At 40.9% G+C, this 20247-nt stretch overlaps 1 protein-coding gene across 2 annotated transcripts; it reads right to left on the bottom strand.

Moving 5' to 3' along the window:
• Window positions 1–788: 788 nt before the first annotated feature.
• LOC132391600 (uncharacterized) lies at window positions 789–18067 on the bottom strand. Of its 2 annotated transcripts, none has more exons than XM_059965006.1 (3): window positions 17708–18067; window positions 9318–9477; window positions 789–9187 (listed from the first exon to the last, which is right to left on the bottom strand). In XM_059965006.1, exons 1-3 carry the CDS (start codon window positions 17936–17938, stop codon window positions 8343–8345), a joined length of 1236 nt encoding a protein of 411 aa, XP_059820989.1. In that variant the 5' UTR covers window positions 17939–18067; the 3' UTR covers window positions 789–8342. The 2 variants fall into 2 exon arrangements, with proteins under 2 accessions (XP_059820989.1, XP_059820997.1); XM_059965014.1 differs by having other exon boundaries at window positions 17879–18067.
• Between the last annotated feature and the right edge of the window lie 2180 nt (window positions 18068–20247).

Genomic DNA, 20247 nt, shown 5'->3' with positions numbered 1-20247 from the left:
ATTTACTTACTAGTTTAGTACACCATTGTGGGCCAAGGGGATTATTCCAGTGCTCTGCTGTACTGTTTTATTTTCTCTAACCCCTTAGAGTTTTATCTGCCTCATCTGATTCTCTATTCACATTGAACTCTATTTCACAGAAACAAAGCTAGCTTATTAATCTTACTTTTTTAAACTGGATTTCTTCTTTCTTGTTCTAATATTGTGCCCCAGCTAATAAAAAGAAAGGTTCCTTGCATTCTGTACTACCTCACTGACTTGGCCTGCTAATTTTAAGGATCTGTGTATATACCAAGATATGTGTTACTTCAAACATTCCAATATCCTCTTGTATTTTGTGTATTCCTTTCCCTTGTTATAATTCCCAAAAACAATACCTCACAATACTTTGGATTAAAACTCCTTTTGTCACTTATCTATCCACATGACCTTTTTCTCCTGTATGTTGGTTACTTTTTGTCACGATGTAAACACTAGTGAAAAATCACTCAATATCCAACGAATTATCACCAATAGATTTCAATCCATAAACCTGAAAGAAGAGCAATGTCAATGTTATCACTATCGGCGATCTCCCAAGCTTGAAGTTAATCTCTTTCACAGGTCTTATTTTTAAACCAAGTTCTTGGTTGACTTACAAGTCTGATCCTCTATGTGCTGTTGGCACTGCGATTATGTAAGAATTAAATAGCATCATAAAATTTACCCTTTCTCAGATGAAAGATTATCCCAACATAAATCAAACACAACTCCAATGCTCAGATTAGATAGTTTCTACCTTCAAAGTGTACAGTGAAATGAAAGTTTAATTTAGAGTTGAATAATACAGTATTATTCCCAATAGATACAGTATATGTAGATCCCTATAGTTGTACAAAGATATAAAACCCATGTTCTTTATCAGGTGAATGACACAATATAATAATCTCCATAAAGAACACTGGTATCACTCAAATATTGACACAACTTGCAAACATTAAGATGGAAATACAGTGGATTCCGGTTAATTAGGACACATAATTTTGTACATTTTGGTCCAATCAAGTGGGTGCATTAATTAACTGAAGTGTCATGGAAATAGTTAAAAAGGTATAAAAAAGACAAACTACCATTTAACTGTGTAACTAATTATGTATTTAAATGAAATATGGAACAAATTAGAACACTACCAATACTACTATAAACGTGTACTAGTTCCTAATAGTTATCAATGGGGTATTAAACAGGGTACATTGTCGTACTCTTTTATTAATTGTAAATGAACAAAATCAGCGCGGACACCCAAGTGTGGATAATTCTTTGCCTCTATTGCCTTCCTGCCTGAAGTAGTGTCATAATCCACCAATAAATTTCCTGGCAGAAAACGATCAAAAATCATGACATTTTGAATCGGTGCCTTTAAAAACTGTTTGCTCTCAGCATGGCGTAGTTTCTAATGGCCACACAAGTACACGCTAGTTAGAAACTGTTCTGCAACAGTCTCCTGTTCCAATTAAGCAGTACAGTGTCCCAAATAAACAAAGGCAACACCAGCTATTTTCTCCATTTGTTTTTGTTCTTTAATAGTGTTCTCAAATAAGCTGCTGCTCGATTAACCAATGGCCCAAATAACTGGAATCCACCATATATCCCAAGATCTCAATGTCTAGGAATTATATGAACATTAATTAAAATCTTGCATCTCACAGTTTAAGAAATTATAGCATCAACTGCAATAATGATTACAAGACAAAAATTACAGAATTCAGGTTTAAAGCTTTCATACATCTTACGTGTTCCCAATGATTGAAATTAATTACCGTCTCATAGGAAACATATATTAAACCATTAATTCATGACCCGTACAACACACACAAAATGCTGGAGGAACTCAGCAAGCCAGGCAGCATCTATAGAAAAGAGTACAGTCGATGTTTTGGGCTGAAACCCTTTGGCAGGTCCCAAGGGTCTTGGTCTGAAACGTCGACTGTACTCTTTTCCATAGTTGCTGCCCGGCCTGCGGAGTTCCTCCAGCATTTTGTGTGCTGCTGCTTAGATTTCCAGCATCTGCAGATTTTCTCTTGTTTGTGACTGAATTCATGACCCTCGATGAGTTAAAGATTAAACAGAACAATCTAATTTTGTAGCTATGGATTGTGGAAAATATAGACAGATTAACAAACCGCAAAAATATCAGTTCAAATTAGATACAAATTACAAATCAAATTGGAAGGTTTGATAAATTCAAAACAGCATGAGAATATATACCAGTACTATTTTCAACAGCAGATACACAAAGCAAATAGAAGTCAAATATTGTATATTACATTGAAATCTTTTGCCCAATTGGCCTATGGCAGAGAAAGTTCCCTAACTTCTCCACTTCATAGTTCCTCATAACCGATTTAAAACATACACATATACCATAGATACAATCTAACTTCACAGAACTGTCACGGCTTTGGAGGAGAAGCTGGAGTTCAGGCTGAACCTTCTTCACACCAGACATTTTTTTTCCTCCCAAATCATCTCCCATTCTAAAAAGCAACATAGCTGGGAGATCCACACTGCAGTGTTCCCATTGATATCGGGTGAGTTGGCCCAGCACATGATATGTAGAGAAAGACATTAACCAAATACAGTGGCTTCGGATAAAAATTCCATAAAGTATTAATAAAATAAACAAAATATCATTAAGACACCTTAAGCACTCTGATTAATACTGCACTGATAGTTATCCCACTAACACTGTTTTCAAGCTTTATTGTATGGGAAGAACAATTTTCATCAAGTTTTTGATCTGCTGGTTTGGCACAACATTGTTTGGCCTGTTCCGTGCTGTACTGTTCTATGTTCTAAGTCATGTTCAGTGCTAGCACTAAAACAATGATTTCATCAGTCAGCTTTTGGAAGTTGTGAAATAATGATTTCTGGGAGATTACATTGCAATAGTTTGACATCAAATGAATTAGTGTGCTTTTAAATAGGTGAAATGCATTGCTAACAACATCCTACACTAGTAATTATTGTACTGTGCACATTTATTGTGTAAACTACAGAATCTAATCTATAGACAGGAGTTATCAATTCCTGCCCAAAACTTCACTGCTATTTTATAGCAGAAAGCCTTCTCTTGCCTTAGACTTGGTTTCTACTGCTTGAGTCAAAGCTTTCAAGACCCTCAATTAAGTGTTGTTCTGAAGGAAGTGCAGTAAATACAATCATTCCATCCTGGTTGGAGAAAGAGGTACAGCAGGGTATAAAGGAAATCAAAGTAGAAGCAATTGACAGGGTCATCTAGACATCTCCCCTCTGGCTCCTGTATCACAGTGGTTTAAGGCCAGGGGAGGGGGGTGGGGAGAGAAATATCCATATCTTGTTGTTTACTTTGAACTTCCTGTGGAACATAATGGAACACATGTTCAGAAGTGTTTCTGAACCTGTCTCGGAATGCAACAACACCTTCAGTCATCCCAGAGCACAATGAATCATTTGGCCATTCATTATACTAGAGGATGCTCTAGTATAAATAACACTGCCCTAATTTTAGACATTAAATACCATTTCTAAACAGTCTGCCAAATTTATCTGCCTAAAATTTGATACATTTCCCTGGAAGGGGCGTGACTGAGTGCATCTAGGGCATCTGAACAAGAAGCATCTCTCGCTCAGTTGATCAGGAATCATAACAATACCTCAAGAAAATCTTAGAACACTTACTGGAAGCTACCATGATACACCCGTCTTCCATCCAAAGCCTCTTCCCTCATCAAATCTTCGATGAGAGAGGTTGAATATTTCAAAATCTTATCTTAACTCCCATTTCTTCCAGGCAAGTGGAAAAAAGGTCATCAGTTTCATGTACATCCAATCAGAGGCAAAGTTTACAGGACCCAAATTTAATTATTTTATTTTTATCTGGAGGTACAGCACAGAACAGGCCCTTCTGGCCTAATAAACCACCTTGCCCAGCAACTTACTGACTTCATTCTAGTCTAATCATAGGACAATTCACAATGACCAATTACCCTACTGACTGGTACATCTTTGGACTGTAGGAAGAAACCCTACAGTGTAGTCACGGGGAGAATGTACAAACTCCTTATAGACAGTGGCAGAATTGAACTCCAAAATCCAACAACCCAAGCTCTAATAGTATCATGCTAACCTCTATTCTACTGTGGCAATACCCATTTTATTCAGAAATATCTATGCGATCAGCTGTGGGTTGTGACTACACTAGATTGAATGAAGCACTGTTCCAATGATAACAAACAAGAGATAACCTTGACATTTTGGACAGGTTCTTAAAAATGGAAAGGATGTCTAAAGGTTAGAAGAAGAAATTAAAATTATGAGCAAGACATATAGAAAAAAATTGTAAAAACATATATATGTCAAAAGATTAATCCTAGTAAATAGTGTTCCTGAAGGAGGGTCTGGGCCCAAAACGTCGAATGTTTATTCCCCTCTATAGATGCTGCCTGACCTACTCAGTTCTTCCAGCATTTTGTGTGTAATCCTATATACAGTACTATTATGTCAGAGGCAGGAAAATAAAATTAGGAACTTACTGTATTGATATATTAATCTACTGTGTTTTTTTAATCCTACCAAGCACCCACATTCAGCAAAATTTGAAAGAATGACAGGTAGTTTCATGTGACACACGTAATTTTGAGCAAAAATGCTGAGAGGCTGTGGCATTATTGAGTTGAAATTTAGGTGGGACATTGACCAAGGATAAAATCTTAAAGCTAGGGATTGAGATTGAGGAGAGATGAAAAGCAATGTTTTCAATTCTTAAGATTGTGAATTATTAAGTACAACCAGGGTAATTTTTGATAACATCAGACAGAAAAGTGGATAAGATACATAATTATCTAAGATATGACCAAACAAGCTCAACAGAGCCATGTAGTTTACTCCTGTTTCTAATTCTTACATTCCTACAATTAAAAAAAAAACAGAATGCCACAATAAGATTTCAGAGCATGAGACAAGGGGAGAGAGAATGGAGGGGTGCAGGAGTGAGAAAGACCAATTTTGTCTCAGAGCGTTCTAAGGAAACATAAGATTCCTACAGTGTGCCATTCAAAACTACTTAGTTCAAGGGTAATACAATCAAGATTTTATGGTATAATATAATTATCTTTTATTTTCAAGTTTATTTTTATTTTCCTGTTTGCACTTTTATCCCATTGTAAAGCACTTTGAACTACATCATCTGTATGATAAGTGCTCTATAAATAAGTTATTATTAATAATATTTTATGGCATAATAATTTCTAATTCCTAAATATAAAGAACTTCATTGCATTGTTACTTTAAACCTGTCTATGATATTAAAGTCAACTGCTTGTACATATCACACATACTAACCATAAATATACATATACTGCCTGCTATGTCTCTTTTAATTATCATGTGTTTTTATCCATAAAATCTGCACAACTTGCCTGAAGGGTTTCGCCTGAAATGTTGACTCTCTTAGACTCTACCTGACCTGCATTTTGTGTGCTTCTCTGGATTTCCAGCACTTGTAGAAGCTCTGGTACTTATAACCTGCAGCAATTTATGCTTTTTGGTTATTAAAGTGAACGACTTTACATTAAACAAACGGGCAAAACTGTGAAAAAGTATTTGTCAGTAAAATATTTATAATTTTTAAACCCTTCTACTGCTTATAAAACCACCTACCTCCTATTGTCTAGCGAAGGAGACAATAAAGCAAAAACTGGAGTAGAGATGGAACAGCAACAAACTATCCTGAGTGTCAGATCTTCCTGAACAACTAGTATCACAGCTCTTCATCTGAAGATTTGATCATCAATCTTCTCCACAGCCCAGCCAAATTCCTAGAAAAGGGCTTAAATCTTTTGATATGGAATTCTTAGTGCTTGATCTTAAGGTAATCTCGAGGCAATAATCACTCAGGACATTAAATCACTACCCCTGGCCCCAGGAATTGCAGAATCATACATCAAGGAAAGTCCATTTGGGCCATTGAGCAAACCAATTCCTATATCATAACATGGATAAAAAGAAATGCAATTGAAACCCTGAATTAACAGGGTTTGGGAAGAGTGCTAGGTTGGTTTAAGGAACGAGAAGCAAGTGTAGAACAACAGAGACACTACCAATGAAATCAAAGCAAAATTACAAACTGGCCATTGAGAAATGGATTTAGATTTGAGGATAATCAGAGAACATGTTGATAAAGGATAACTAGATCAATTATCAGAAAGTGATGCTGCTCCTGGCTGCCTACAAAAGATGTCACCTCAAAGAGATACTAACATATAGAGATAAATGTCAAGGTTGAGGTAGCTATGGTGGGACCAGGTGAAGTAGACTATTTACAGATGAACTACTCAAGAGTAAAATTCAAAAATAAACTCTTAGGAATTCCTCAGCACCACAAGGCTCAGCTGAACGAAGAGACAAAGGAACTTGATTTTCAAAACCAAAGGACCTGATCGTCCTTTTGTTCTCTAGTTGTCCTTGCCAGGTTAGGGTGACAGATTGGGAAATGCTGACGTAGGAAGGGTGTCGTGTACGTCAGCCTATGAAAGTAAGCATGTGGTTAAGGTGGCAAATGGCACATTAACTTTTATTGCACAGGTTTTGAAAACAAAAGTTAGAATGAATTTTACTCATATGTGAAGGATGTAAGAAATAAAGTCAAGTCAATTACCCAGGCCATCGGTGATGCCAACCTGGAACACCTGATGTGGTTTTGGATTCCTAACCCAAGGGACATACTTGTCATAGGAGTGCAACAAAGTATCACCAGACTGGTTCAGAGGATAGCACTATCGTCTGAAAGAGGATGTGTTAACAACTCCACTACTAATAGACTTCAGGAAAAAATGAGAGCAGATCTCATTGAAACTTACAGAATTCTGATAGGGCTCAACAAACCCAATACACAAGGGATCTTTCCTGTAAGAAGGGTGTGTGCAATAACAAAAGTTAGAATCTCAGGACAGGGACAAGTCATTTGGGAGTCAGAGGACAAATTTCTTCAATGTGAAACTCCCCAACACTGGAGACAGAGGAAGCCAAGACGATGGAGATACTTAAGGTGCAGGTATACAGATTTCTAGATATTAAAACTTCATAGAGTTACAGGGACAGAGCAGTAGGACTATATACATATGAGCTGATTTAGGCCATTCAGCCCAATGAGTCTGCACTGCCATTCCATCTGATTTATTATCCTTCTCAACCCATTTTCTTGCCTTCTCCTCATAACCTTTGATGCCCTTACTAATCAAGAATCTAATAGCCTCCGATGTTAATATACCCAATGACATGGCCTCCACAACCATCTGTGGCAAAATTCGAAATTCACTGCATTCAAGCTAAAGATATTCCTCCTCATCTTTGTTCTAAAAGGACCTCCTTCTACTGAGTTTGTGCCCTCTGGTCCTAGACTCCCTCACTATTGGAAGCATCCTCTCCACATCCAATTTATTTTGACCTTTCAATATTCAGTGTGTTTTAATGAGATTTATGCCACCCCCCCCCCCCCCATCATCTCATTCATCTAAACTCCAGCAAGTACATGCCCATGACCATTAAACGCTCCTCATACATTAACTCTTTCATTCTCAGGATCATACTCGTAAAGCTATGGAGCCTCTCCAATGCCAGTGCATCCTTTTTTAGATATGGGGCCCAAACCGGCACACAGTACTCCAAATGTGGTCTGACCAATGCCTGAGAAAGCCTCAGTACATTCTTGCTTTTACATTTCAGTCCACTTGAAATGAACGGCAATGCTGCACTTGCCTTCCTTTCTACTGACTCAACCTGCAAGCTAACCTTTAGGGAAGGAGGTCCCAATATAGCAAGGGGTCCAAGGCATAAAAAATTTTGGGAACTCTTGCTTCAGGGACTGATCATGTTGAATGGTGGAACAGTTTCAAAAGGCCAGAATGGCCTATTCCTTTTACTTCTCTTTGTGCCAACTTCTGATAAAAGTTTTGCCTGAAAGTTAAACAGATTTATTTTTAAAAAAGCTACTGTGTACCACATTTCCTGGTCTTTCATACCTGAATAGTAGTCTACTTAGCTCGTGCCCATGTTCAAGTCTTCAGTCATCCAGCGATACCTCCAACCACTGACTAACACAGATGTCCCCAACAGTTGACATTACAGCAGCATGGTTACAAACCATCAATTAGATTTGCAAACAAAGTAATATTTTATTGCTTATGCGATTAGCAGCAGTCTTCCAGATACCATCTTGTAGTACCTTTATGAAGTCATCGTTTGCTATTCTAGTTGTGAATCCCTCGTGGCTTCAGTTCAGTGAACTGGCAGTTAGTGTAACCCAGTCAGTGTCTGAAGGATGCTCAAGGACGCCTGCCTCGAAGTGCTCGACCTCGAGGGGATCTGACCGCCACCTGCAGATTCAGTGGTGCTTCTGGAGGAGATGGGGCTTCAGAAGATGGTGAAGGATCATACGTGCTGTTACCCCGAGAGAGGCTAGCAAGAGACACTCCAGCAGGCCCACTCATGTGGGGCTGTGACTCAATGCCGCCATTGAGTTGTGGCAGAGCAGACTGCAGAAGGTCTGAGATGTGACCGAACCCCCTATCAATACGCCCACCCAACCTTTCCAAACTAGTGGAAATGGTGCATGCCAGAGCCTGAATAGCACTAGTTTGAGCCTCAATCAATGACGCCAAAGTAGGTGCCACAGGCTCATGGACAGAGGGCTTCATGGCTGCATCGACAGAGTTGGCAACGCGCTCCATGGTAGACTGCAGGGTGGTAATACCTTGAGCCACAACCCCACAAAAAATGGATGCAGACTCTTCTACACTCTCAGACAGCGTGAGGCAGCTCTTTGGCAGTTTGTCCAAAGCTTGGAGCAACTGATGATGCTCGTGGAAAATCTTTCTTCTAAAAGCTGGGCCTGTGAGATCTGCATCTTTGTCCTCTTCGATACAGCTAGGACCAGAGGTTGCCCTGGAGTCATCGGTCTCCTGGACGGTCCTTTCCACTATGTTCAGCTCCTGTTCATTACTACTGAATAATTCATTATGTGAAGATCCATTTAGCTGATCGTCCATTCCACTGGAGATGTTTAGGTCAGTGCTGATGTAGTGGAAAGATGGGGCTGGTGACTGTGCATCTTCTGTGAAATGCTCCTCCTCCATCTCCTGTCCGATAAAGCCTAGGTAATGAGTCAGATCTGAAAAAGAGGGAGACAAGATTGGTGAGTCCTAGGATGGTGAAGTAAGAACAGCACATGAACTTCTCTACAGTGATTACTCGGTCAGTGTGATGACTGAAAAGAGCAGGAAAGAGAAATAGGAATGCACCCTGTGGTACTTGGCCTCCAGCCTTGCCATTCTCAAGGTTTCTCCTGCTGTTGGGCCCAATGATGTCCAGGGCTTCCTGCTCCATCTGGGTGAGATCTAGAATGGATGCGGGCCGTTCCCCGCAACTGGTTCTTTTCCTTGTTTTGTGGGCCAACTTCTCCTGCAGAAAAAGTGAGAGTGAGTCACATGCTTCATTGTTAATGCAATGTTACATGCTAACGCATCACAGAGACGTGCGAACCAGCTGAATGCAGGGGGCAGGGGATGTAGCCAGTTAACAGCCATGTTTATTGGTTTTGCGTAGAAAACAAAGGGCTTCAATTTATTTACTGCCCTTAGCATTATTTCTGAAGTAGAGTCACTGCTGTAATGTAGGAAATGGTGTGGCCAACTTGCATAAAACATATGCCTCCACAAAAATATGAGTGACTATATTACTTTTCTTCTACGTGAGGAGATGTGAAAAGTTTTCAAGATTTTAATCACTGCTCACATCTAATTCTGAGGGCTTTCCTTCAAGCGTCCTCACCTTTAGGCTTACCTGTGTAAATAGCTACCTTGCTGACAGTTTATAAATTTGAGATCAACCAAACTACCTTGATCCCTACACCTCCTTCCTCACCACAACTCAAGGTTCCAAACAGTCCTTCCAGGTGAGGCAACACTTCACCTGCGAATCTGTCAGGGTCGTCTACTGCAGTGCTTCTCAGCTTTTCTGCTCATGGCCCACTTGAGACTATCATTTACCTCTGGAGGCCCCCACCCTCCAATGTCTCCATTAGTTGCTAAGGCATTTTTTGTCAACTATACTATTTATTCCAATATACAGTTAATATTTATGTCTTAACAGGTTATCGGTATTATTATATGTTAAATATAATGTTGGTGGTGTGTATGATAAATAAAACTATTTCAAAGTTCTAAATACGATAGTTTATTTATAATATATAATGAAACTATAACCAGCAATGAAAAAGCACTTAATATTGTTACTTTGGGTATTTAGTAAGATCCTTGACACAGATGAAAACTAGTGAGTTTATGAATATCTGGCTGGAACTTGGTTAGAGGTAATCAAAGATCACTTCTTTTCACAACATCAAGACGGTTACAAGCTTTTGAAAGCAGTTGAAGAGCTTAACTAAAACCACACTCAACTAGATGAGAGGTGGGAAATCCAATTAAAAACTTAGCTTTCTCGCAAAGCTGTGGAAACAGTAGATATTCAAAAATGTTGCTTGCTGTGTTTCAATTTTGCTTGAGCTGTTTTATCACTCTGCAGCTCAATAAGACATTCTTTCAATGTAGTGACATCATTCACATATATGTATGTGTGTGTGTGTGTGTGTGTGTGTGTGTATATATATATATATATATATATATATATATAGAGCTAGCCAGAGTGGAGATATGTCTCTACCAGAGGAGGCATGAGCACTCCTTCCCTCCATTAGCCTGCAGGTCACCCTCGGGCAAGGTGTAGCATCTGCTTAGATCCTCGATCAGGGTCACGTGAAGCCATGGGAGCAGGTGGTGGATGGTCGTATGGGCAGCTGGTGCACATCACAAGTCCTGGTTATGCGACCACTGACACATAGCAGCAACAACCATGACACCAAACTAGGTAGTTTCGTGTGAGTAGGCTCTATAGAAAACTAGTAAAAGTCAAAGAATTATTATAAGTGTAATCCCACGTGAAAAAGTATCAGTATTGAATATACATGTAAAAATAAAACCAGCTTTTAAAGTAATACTTTTTAAAAATAATTTATTTATTGGGCTTTTAAAAAAATTATATTATATATTCAAGTCCTATGTAGCAATAAGGAGCATGCACTAACCAAGAAGAGTGATTTGAACTTCCTTTCAAAATAACAAGTAACAGGGATTTAATAGTTGTAGTGGTCACTAGTGATGCAGTGGTAGAATGTTTGAAGTCTCACCTCTCTGCAGTTTAACCATTTCTGGCAGATGACCCACTGCAGTAACTGCAGCCTTCATGTCATGTTTTGTAAGTAATATAACATGCACAGGTCAGTGGAAGGCAAACAGAACTGGCCTCTTATTATATACTCACTCACTCACTGGGGCACAGAGCAGATCTGCAGTTTGTGGATGTGCAACAGGGCTCAGCAGGCCGCCCTGCAGGCTGTGAATTGTGATTTGTGCGTGGTCAAGCAGGAGAGAGATTGATACGCCACCAACCCCCAAACACAACTAAGCTATTTTAATGCCTCATTTGCAGCATCTAGCACATCTTACCATCCATTTCATCCAATTACATATACTCATTTCTTTTTTATGTATATATTTTAGTAATATTTCATTAAAACTGTAAACTTATCATGGCCTATTCAGAAACTTCTGTGGCTCCCAGCTTCTTGTTTTTTTTTTAAACTTGGCCACGACAAAACCTGGCATAGCCCCCAGGAGACCTTATGGCCTACATTGAGCATCACTGGTCTACTGTATCTAGTGTTGCTTCCTCTACATTGGTGAGACCTGATGATAATCAAAAGACTGTCTTTTGAGCATCTTCTCTGTCCACCACAAAAGGAAGGGTCTCCAGGTGGCCACCCATTTCAATATGTCTGTTCATGACCTCCTCGAGTGCCACGATCAGTCCATACTCAGGTTGGTGGTGCATCACCTCAGATTCCATATGGATAGCCTCCAACCTGATGGCATGAAGATTGATTTCTCTAACTTTCAGTAATTTCCACCCCCCTTCTCTCCTTGTCCATTCCCTGTTCTGACTCTCCTTTTTTTTTCACATGCCCTCTGGTGCCCTTTCTCCTTCTCCCATGATCCACCCTTCTCTCCTATCAGATTCATTCTTCAGCCCTTTACCTCTTCTCCCTATCACCATTTTGCTCCTTACTTCAGCCCCCCCCCTCAGATGATCTCACCTAGCACCTGCCAGCTTGTACTCCTTCCCCTCCCCCCACCTTATTCTGGCCTGTCTCCTTCCTTTCCAGTCCTCATAATGGGTCTCACCCGAAATGGCGACTGTTTGTTCCTCATCAATAGATGCTGCTTGATTTACTGAGTTCCTCCAGCATTTTGTAAGTGTTGCTCTAGATTGTCATCATCTGCAGAATCTCAGGTTTAGATTTGTACCTTTCTCTGTTACCCATTCCACACAAGCTCCGACTTGCCGAGTGTTTCCAGCATTTTCCATACTTCTTTGCAACATTGAAACAATTTGGCCCATTACCCTCTGCTGGCTGCCAGTGCAGTCCCATCAACCCCATTCCCCCACATTTCCTTGCAACTCTCTCACACACCCACCAGCTCTGCTCAATAACTCCTAATTATCCCATACACCTACCTACATTAGGAATAATATAACCAATTAGTAAACCACTGGCCATCTGGAAGCAAACTAGAGCACACAGGAGACCGATCAGAGGAGAACATGGAAGCTCCATACAGACAGCGCTAGAGATTAGGAATGAACCCATTTTGCAACAGATTATCAGTCAACAGTTTTACCTGTATAGATGTGCCACCCCTTCCACACCAACTTCTGAAAGGGCAGGGCAGTACAGTAGTGCAGCAGTTAGCACATCACCTTGTAGTGCCAGGGACCACTGATTCAATCCTGCTGCTGTCTGTAAGGCATTTGCACATGCTCCCTGTGACCGTGTGTGCTTCTTCTGGGTGGTCTGGCTCCCCCCATATTCCAAACAGGTACGGTTGATAATAGGGTTAATGAGTTGGCACTGGAAGCATGGGGACACTTGTGTCCCCCAGCTTAATCCTTGGACGACATTGATTGTTGATGCAAAATGATGCCTTTCACTGTGTTTTGATATAGTGTGACAAATAAAGCTCACCTTATCTTACCCTTAACCCATGCTGCATGAGATCCAGTTACACATTATGCACAGTGATTCACAGTGACTGCTGGGTTAGCAAAATCCCAGTTTAAAAATTCTCATCTTTATTTTCATACGCTTCATGGTTTTCACCCCACTCCCCATGCTACAACCTCTACACTATCTGCACTTGTCTAATACTGTCCTCTTAAGAGTCATGCAGATGGGAGGGACGTCATTCAGTCCTACTTGTCCATGCTCACCAAGGTGCCCACTACTTGAGAATTACTGAATTTAATCACTCCACCCGGTTCACCACAAGACCATAAGACATAGGAGCAGAATGCGACTATTTGGTCCATTGATTCTGCTCCACCATTTCATCATTGGCTGATCCATTTTCCCTCTCAGCCCCAATCTCCAGCCTTCTCCCCATAACTCTTCATGCCCTGACTAATCAAGAATTTATCAACCTCTGTCTGAAATATACCCAAAAGCTTGGCCCCCACCGCCACCTGTGGCAATGAATTCCACAGATTCACCCACCACTGTCTGGCTAAAGAAATTCTTCCTCATCTCCACTTTAAAAGGACACCCCTCTACTCTGAAGCTGTGTCCTAGACACTCCCACCATAGGAAACACCTTCTCCACATCTACTCTATTACATTCACATACCAAGGTCAAAATACCATGATTATGCTTTCAAGCATGTCTAGCTTTTTCACTTCTCTCTTAAGAAGCTCCTTAAACCCTATCTAATAGTAAACTGATTTAATTGCTCTTACTGTTCACAGAAAGACTTTGTTTGATATCCTTCCTGGGATGTTTTTCTCCAGCAAAGATGCTGGAAGATTTGAAAAGTCAAAACTTTTTCTTTACAGAAGGCTGACAGAAATGTATAACATGATGAGGGGTTTGCACAGTGGATAGCAAGCAGCTGGTCCCACTGGAGAGTGCTGAGGATTAAAGGTCACAGGTGAAACATTAAGGGAAAGAGAATTAAGAGTGACACAAAGAAAACCTTAAAAAAATCAGCATGTGGCTGCAATCTGAAATGTACTGTCTGCAGATGTGGTGGAAGGAGATTCTGTTCTGGCCTTCAAGGAAGGAAGGAATTAAATAAATATACTCAGTGCCAACTTTATTGGGTACACCTGCTCATTAATGCAAATATCTAATCAGCAAATCAAGTGGCAGCAACTCAATGCATAAAAGCATGCAGACATGGTCAAGAGATTCAGTTATCTCTATAATATCTGGAAGGAAGTGGGATGGTCAAGGAATGCAGGAGGGAGATGGTGAGATTGAGGTTTGGGCACACAGGGTTAAATAATATTGTTCTTAATGAGGAAATACAGTAATGAGTATTGTAATCAACAAGATACAGTTGAGCATATTCTGGTGAGGTGCCCAAGATATAGTCAAGGGAGAGGATGGTTGATTTCAAAGTTATCACATTATAAAACACAACTTAACATTAAAAATATTTTGCAGAAAGGTTCGCAGGATTATTGCTTTAAATATATATAGCACAGTTCCTTAAGAATACAGGTCTTTTTTATAGAATTTGATAGATATATATACATTTAACATTTAGATATCCTGACCCATATTCCAGTTCAGAAGGTGGTGGTAATGCACCATAAGAGCTGTTTGTCAACCGCCATAAAACCTCAGAAGGAGAGGTTCATTTCCTGTTCCTGCCAAACATCAGAATGGGGAGTAAATCTGATCCAAGTGACTAATGGTGGAATGATTGTTGGTATCAGACGAAGAGGTTTGAGTATCTAAAACTGTTGATGCCCCCCTGGGATTTTCATGCACGACAGTCTCTAACGTTTACAGAGAATGGTGCAATAAAGAAAAACAAAAATCCAGTGAGCGGCAGTTCTGTGGGTGAAAGCATCTTGTTAACCAGAGGTCAGAGGAGAATAGCCAGATTGGTTCAAAGTGACAGGAAGCAAACTGACTCAAATAATCACGAGAGAAGAGCATCTCTGTGCAGAAAAGCATCTCTGAATGCACAACATGTCGAACCTTGAAGTGGATGGACTACAGCAACAAAAGACCATAGCGGGTTCCACCCCTGTATCTAATGAAGTGGCCACTGAGGCTACGTCCATTCTAGACTGGATAATTTTGAAAGCGCTGGTTTCACGTGAAAATGATAGGCATCCACACCAAGCGTTTTTGAAAATACCTCTGTCCACATTAAAACAGGTATTTGGGTGAATCTCCTCCTACTGGGCATGTGCAAGACTCATCTACAGAAAACAAGTGACATGTTTGGTGTCGAATCTCGCTGTGAAAGTGCGCGTTTTTGCAGTTAGACTAGAAAAACTCAAAAGGAAGTTGCCAAATGATGGACAGCTGTTGGCTCTCGCACAGAAGGACTTAAAACAAAAAAATACTGGAGCATATGGAAGCAACCAACAGGGAGTTCACAGACAGATTGACCCGGCTGAGGATGAACATCGAAAAACTGACTAACTGTTGCATTAACGAAGCACCTTGTTAAATGTATAAAACATGTCTGCATGAGTGTTATCTTGTATTTCCATACAATATTACAGTAGGCTGTTACACATCTATTGTCAGAGAAGTACTTGCATAAATAGGTAAACCACCTTCATACAAGCAAGGACAGAAAATAGGGCAAAGTGAGATTTATTCAGTAAGTTATGGTCAAAGTATTTGGTGATCACATTTCTAACTTCTCTGGCTTCAGTCTCGTTGCCATCTGTTCTGAAATTGTTTGTTTGTGTGGGGGTTGTGTTCAAGAAAACAATGGAATGCTGTGCTGCCGCCATTATCTGTTCTGGCACGTCATGACAGCGTTTTACAAACTCTCCGGTTACCCCGTCTACACTGCTTTGCCCAATTGCCATTTTCAAATTTACACACTCTGGAGGGCGTTTTAGAAAAGCTCCATTTTTAGGGGAGGAGATCACCATATCAGTGTGGACAGAGGGTCAAAACGAAGAGAAAAAGCTTTGGGTACGGATTTATCCGGTCTAGTGTGGACGTAGCCTGAGTGTATATAGCAATGAAATTTTGCAAGGCTAGAGAATGGAAAGGAATCGGTTAGACTGGAACTAATGAAATGCTTTGGTGGAAAATCAGTGCAGAGATGTTTGCCTGAATCACCTCCTAAAGTGCTGTAACTTTGATTCCATCCAAAAGCAGATTACATTTAATGTGCTGCTTCAGAGCAGACTTACAAGGAAAGCAAAGCCAATGCAAAAATCATGGAGTGGACACAAAATTTAGCCAGAGAATTCAAAATACAGATCTGAGAAGATTTAACATGTCAACAGACACTTGAAAATTTCTACAGAATGGGCTAAAGGCAATAATATTAAAACTGATTCTGATAACCATAACGGTGGCTTTTCAGATTGTAAGGAAGGGCCCTTCCTCCAGACGAGTGACATCAGAGATGACCGATGACGATGTCTGGAACAATAAACAACCGACTGGTGGAACTCTGCTTGGCCAAGCAGTCAGTATGAGGTAAAGAAACTGTCGATATTCCTGTTTGAAACCCTGCATCCGAACTCACCCTGCAGCCAGTTTCAGCCCGAAACGTTGGCAATTCCTGCTCCTGATGCAGGTTTTTGACCTGAAGCTTCAACAATTTCTTTTCTCCCACACATGCTGCTCAGCCCATCGAGTTCCTCCAACAGATTGCTTGTCATGCCTCCAGGGATCATTTCCAACCCCCCCCCACCGCCGCAGACATGACCTGCAGGAAGAAGCAAGTTCAGTGGGCTAAGGGCAGGCTAAAATAATGGAGTATGCCTGAACACTTCTGTTGTTTGGGGGGGGGGTAAGGGGGAAGCATATGGACCACAGCCATTTCTGATGTGAACACATGCCTTCATCATGATACATGAGAAATCAGTTTTATTGTACCCTCTTCTTATTGGTGAGGAGATACAGAAGTCTGAAGACCATCAATGATTCAGGAACAGCTTCTTCCCCTCTGCTATCTGATTTCTTAAGACCACAAGACACAAGAACAGAATTAGGTTATTCAGCCCATTGAATCTTCTCCACCATGTCTGAGTTGTTATTATCTCTACTCCATTCTCCTGCCTTCTTTCTGTAACCTTTGACACCAAGAACCTCCACTTTAAATATACTCAATGACATGACCTCCACAGCCATCTGGGGTAATGAATTCCACAGATTCACCAGCCTCTGGCTAAAGAAATTCCTTCTCATCTCTGATCCAAAGGGTTGTCCTTGTATTGTGAGCTGTGCCATGTTTTGTTACTAACATTAGGCAGGAGGTACAGAAGCCTGCCAGACAATGATTCAGGAACAGTTCTTTCCCCCTCTGATAGCTATGAACCCAAGAACAGACCTCATTAGTCTTTCCGTTGCATTATTTTGCAATGTATAATGATGTTATGACTTTGAACTGCCCTGCAGCCGCAGAACAGACTTCACATCATGAGAGAGACAGTGATAATGAACCTGATTCTGAAACCTGCCAGCACAAGGACTGATGACTGGTTGGAGCAGAGTGGCTGGGGGTGAACTCCTGCTGCCACCATGCTTACCTTCGCAGTCCAGGTCAGGCCATTGAACTTCTTGCGGCACTGCAGCCAAGTCTTTGGCACCTCACTCTTGGCATTAACCCAGTGTGCCACCTCCATCCAGGCCTGGTGCACCTTCTCCCTGGGCACACTCCTGCCCTCGGAGGGGAAAAATATCTCCCTGCGAGCCCTCACCTGCTCCAGCAGAACCTGCACTGCTCTATCGCTGAAGCGCGGGGTCCGAGGCTCCGACATGGCGGCGAGAAACAAAACCCGAACCCGGGGCAGGCTGAGGGGGAAAGATGGTTTTTTTTGGGGGGGGTGGGGGTATCAGAAGGCTGGAAATTCGTCGTCGGGGGTCGGCCGGAAACACCCACCCTCCGGCCAGCCCGTCCCTCATCGGACATTCACACACATATATATGGCCCCGCCGGCCAATGGAGACCCAGAGTTCCCTGCCCATCATGTGGAGCGCAGCTAATCGGAGAAGCGGACTGACGAGGATCCTCCCACGCCGGCCCGATGTGCGCCCGCACTAAAATTGGCATCGCAAAATGGCGACGGTGAGGGTCTTTGGCCGAGGGATGTACGCTGGTATTGAGCAAATTAAAGGCTTTCACAGTTAGATTCAGGTTTAATATCACCTGCATATATCGTGAAATTGGTTGTTTTTGCGGCAGCAGTACAATGCGATACATAATAACGGGTAAAACTGAATTACAGTAAATGCATCTATCTCCAGGAATATAAATTTTAAAAACGTAGTTAGGTAGTATTCATTGGTTGTAATGTCCATTCAGAAATCAGATGGCAGAGGGGAAGAAGCTGTTCCTGAATTGTTGAGAGTGTGCCGTCATGATGGCAGCAATGAGAATATCCTGGGTGATGGGGGTTCTTAATGAAGGTTGCTGACTTCTTGAGGCATCACTCATTGAAGATGTCCATCTCTCAGGTTAAAAAGTGTACATTTTCCGCTGATGGGGTAGCCGCTTGCGAAAGAAACAGGGACGAAAGTATCAGGGGAAAGAAAAGAGTTGTAAAGTGGAGGAAATAAGAGGGAGAAGGGGTTAGAGGGGATGGGGACTGTAGAAGGTGGTGGACAGGGGTAGGTAGGAGAGGAGATTGGAGTAGAACCTTGTGAAAAGATTAGGGGTGGAGAGAAAAGAAGAAAAGGGGAATTGAATAGAATAACAGGGTAAAGAAAGGTCATGTTAGTCATATAAGAGAATATACCACGTGCAGAATAAGTATTGAAACACTGTTGTAGGAAAGCAGCATACATCATCAGAGATCCACATCACCAAGGCCGTGCTCTTTTCTCGCTGCTGCCATCAGGTAGAAGGTACAAGAGCCCCAGGACTCACACCACCTGGTTCAAGAACAGTTACTACCCCTCAATCATTACACTCTTTGAACAAAGGGGTAAACTCTGCATTTGCCCATCTATTGAGATGTTCCCACAACCAATGATCTCACTGCAAGGACTCTTTTATCTTGTTATTTCATGTTCTCACTATTTAATTATATTTGCATTTGCGGTTTGCTGCCTTCTGCACTATAGATGATCTTTTTCATTGATCCTGTCAGAGTTACCATTCTATCGATTTGCTGAGTATGCCCGCAGGAAAATGAATCCCAAGGTTGTATGTAGTGATGTATTTGTTCCCTGATAATAAAATTTACTTTGTACTCAACTAATATAAGCTGATATATTTTAAAAGCACTTAAAACAACTAAATCACTAACAACGTTTAAATTTTACTTTTAAACTGCATGCAAAACAATCACAAAACGTGCACATGATACCAACAAACTGTTGTTCTTATTAGTACCTAAAACTCTAAGCACATAATTTGCATTTATATGTCATCTTTTAACATGAATACTTATCTCAATGCAAGTAACTGACTATAATAGAAATAAGTCCCCTTAAAAATAACAGTGCCATCTGGAAGGACAGACTGGCCCCGGGTTTAACATTGCCTCTTGAAGATGATAACTTTAAACACTTGCTCAGCAGAACACTATGGTGTCAACTAGTATTCTTGTTTTTTGGTGTTTTGGAGTGGAATGAGGCACATTGCCTTTTTAGCCATACACACTATAATTTGTGGCTGTTTATTGTTGGATACATGACCCCTTTCAGAGTTTTCATTGATCCGATGCTCCAGTTCTTCAGTTGAATGTGCACTTTGTGCATGTGTAAATATAAAATCTAATCACCTTCAGCTCTTTTTCCATTGGCATGACTCATTGGATCAGAGTTTGGGTGATATCGATGTGTTTATAATGTTCCGGTCCAAATCTCCAAATACAAGCCCCCTACGATGTACAGGTACTGAACTTTTGATATCCTTGGGCTTTTGAACAGGAAATACTAGCTTTAGTTGCCATATGTACATCAAAACATCGATACAATGAATTGTGTCATTTGTGTGAACCAACACAGTCCAAGGATGTGTTCAGTGCTGCCCGCAACTGTCACCATGCTTCCAGTGCCAACATAGCAACTTACTAACCTGTACATCTTTGGACTGTGGGAGGAAACCCACATGGTCATGGGG

The sequence above is a fragment of the Hypanus sabinus genome, chromosome 1 (genome assembly GCF_030144855.1).
Source record: "Hypanus sabinus isolate sHypSab1 chromosome 1, sHypSab1.hap1, whole genome shotgun sequence".
NCBI classification, from domain to species: Eukaryota; Metazoa; Chordata; class Chondrichthyes; order Myliobatiformes; family Dasyatidae; genus Hypanus; species Hypanus sabinus.
The sequence above is the reverse complement of the archived record's forward strand: the minus strand, read 5'-3'. Positions and strand labels throughout refer to the sequence as shown.

Coding starts and splice junctions, on each gene's coding strand:
- LOC132391600 (XM_059965006.1), bottom strand. CDS start 17,938: ATGTCGGAGCCTCGGACCCCGCGCTTCAGCGATAGAGCAGTGCAGGTT. Junction 9,478..17,707: donor GCCTGACCTGGACTGCGAAG/GTAAGCATGGTG, acceptor CTTTTTCTGCAG/GAGAAGTTGGCCCACAAAAC. Junction 9,188..9,317: donor TGGAGGCCAAGTACCACAGG/GTGCATTCCTAT, acceptor CCTCTTTTTCAG/ATCTGACTCATTACCTAGGC.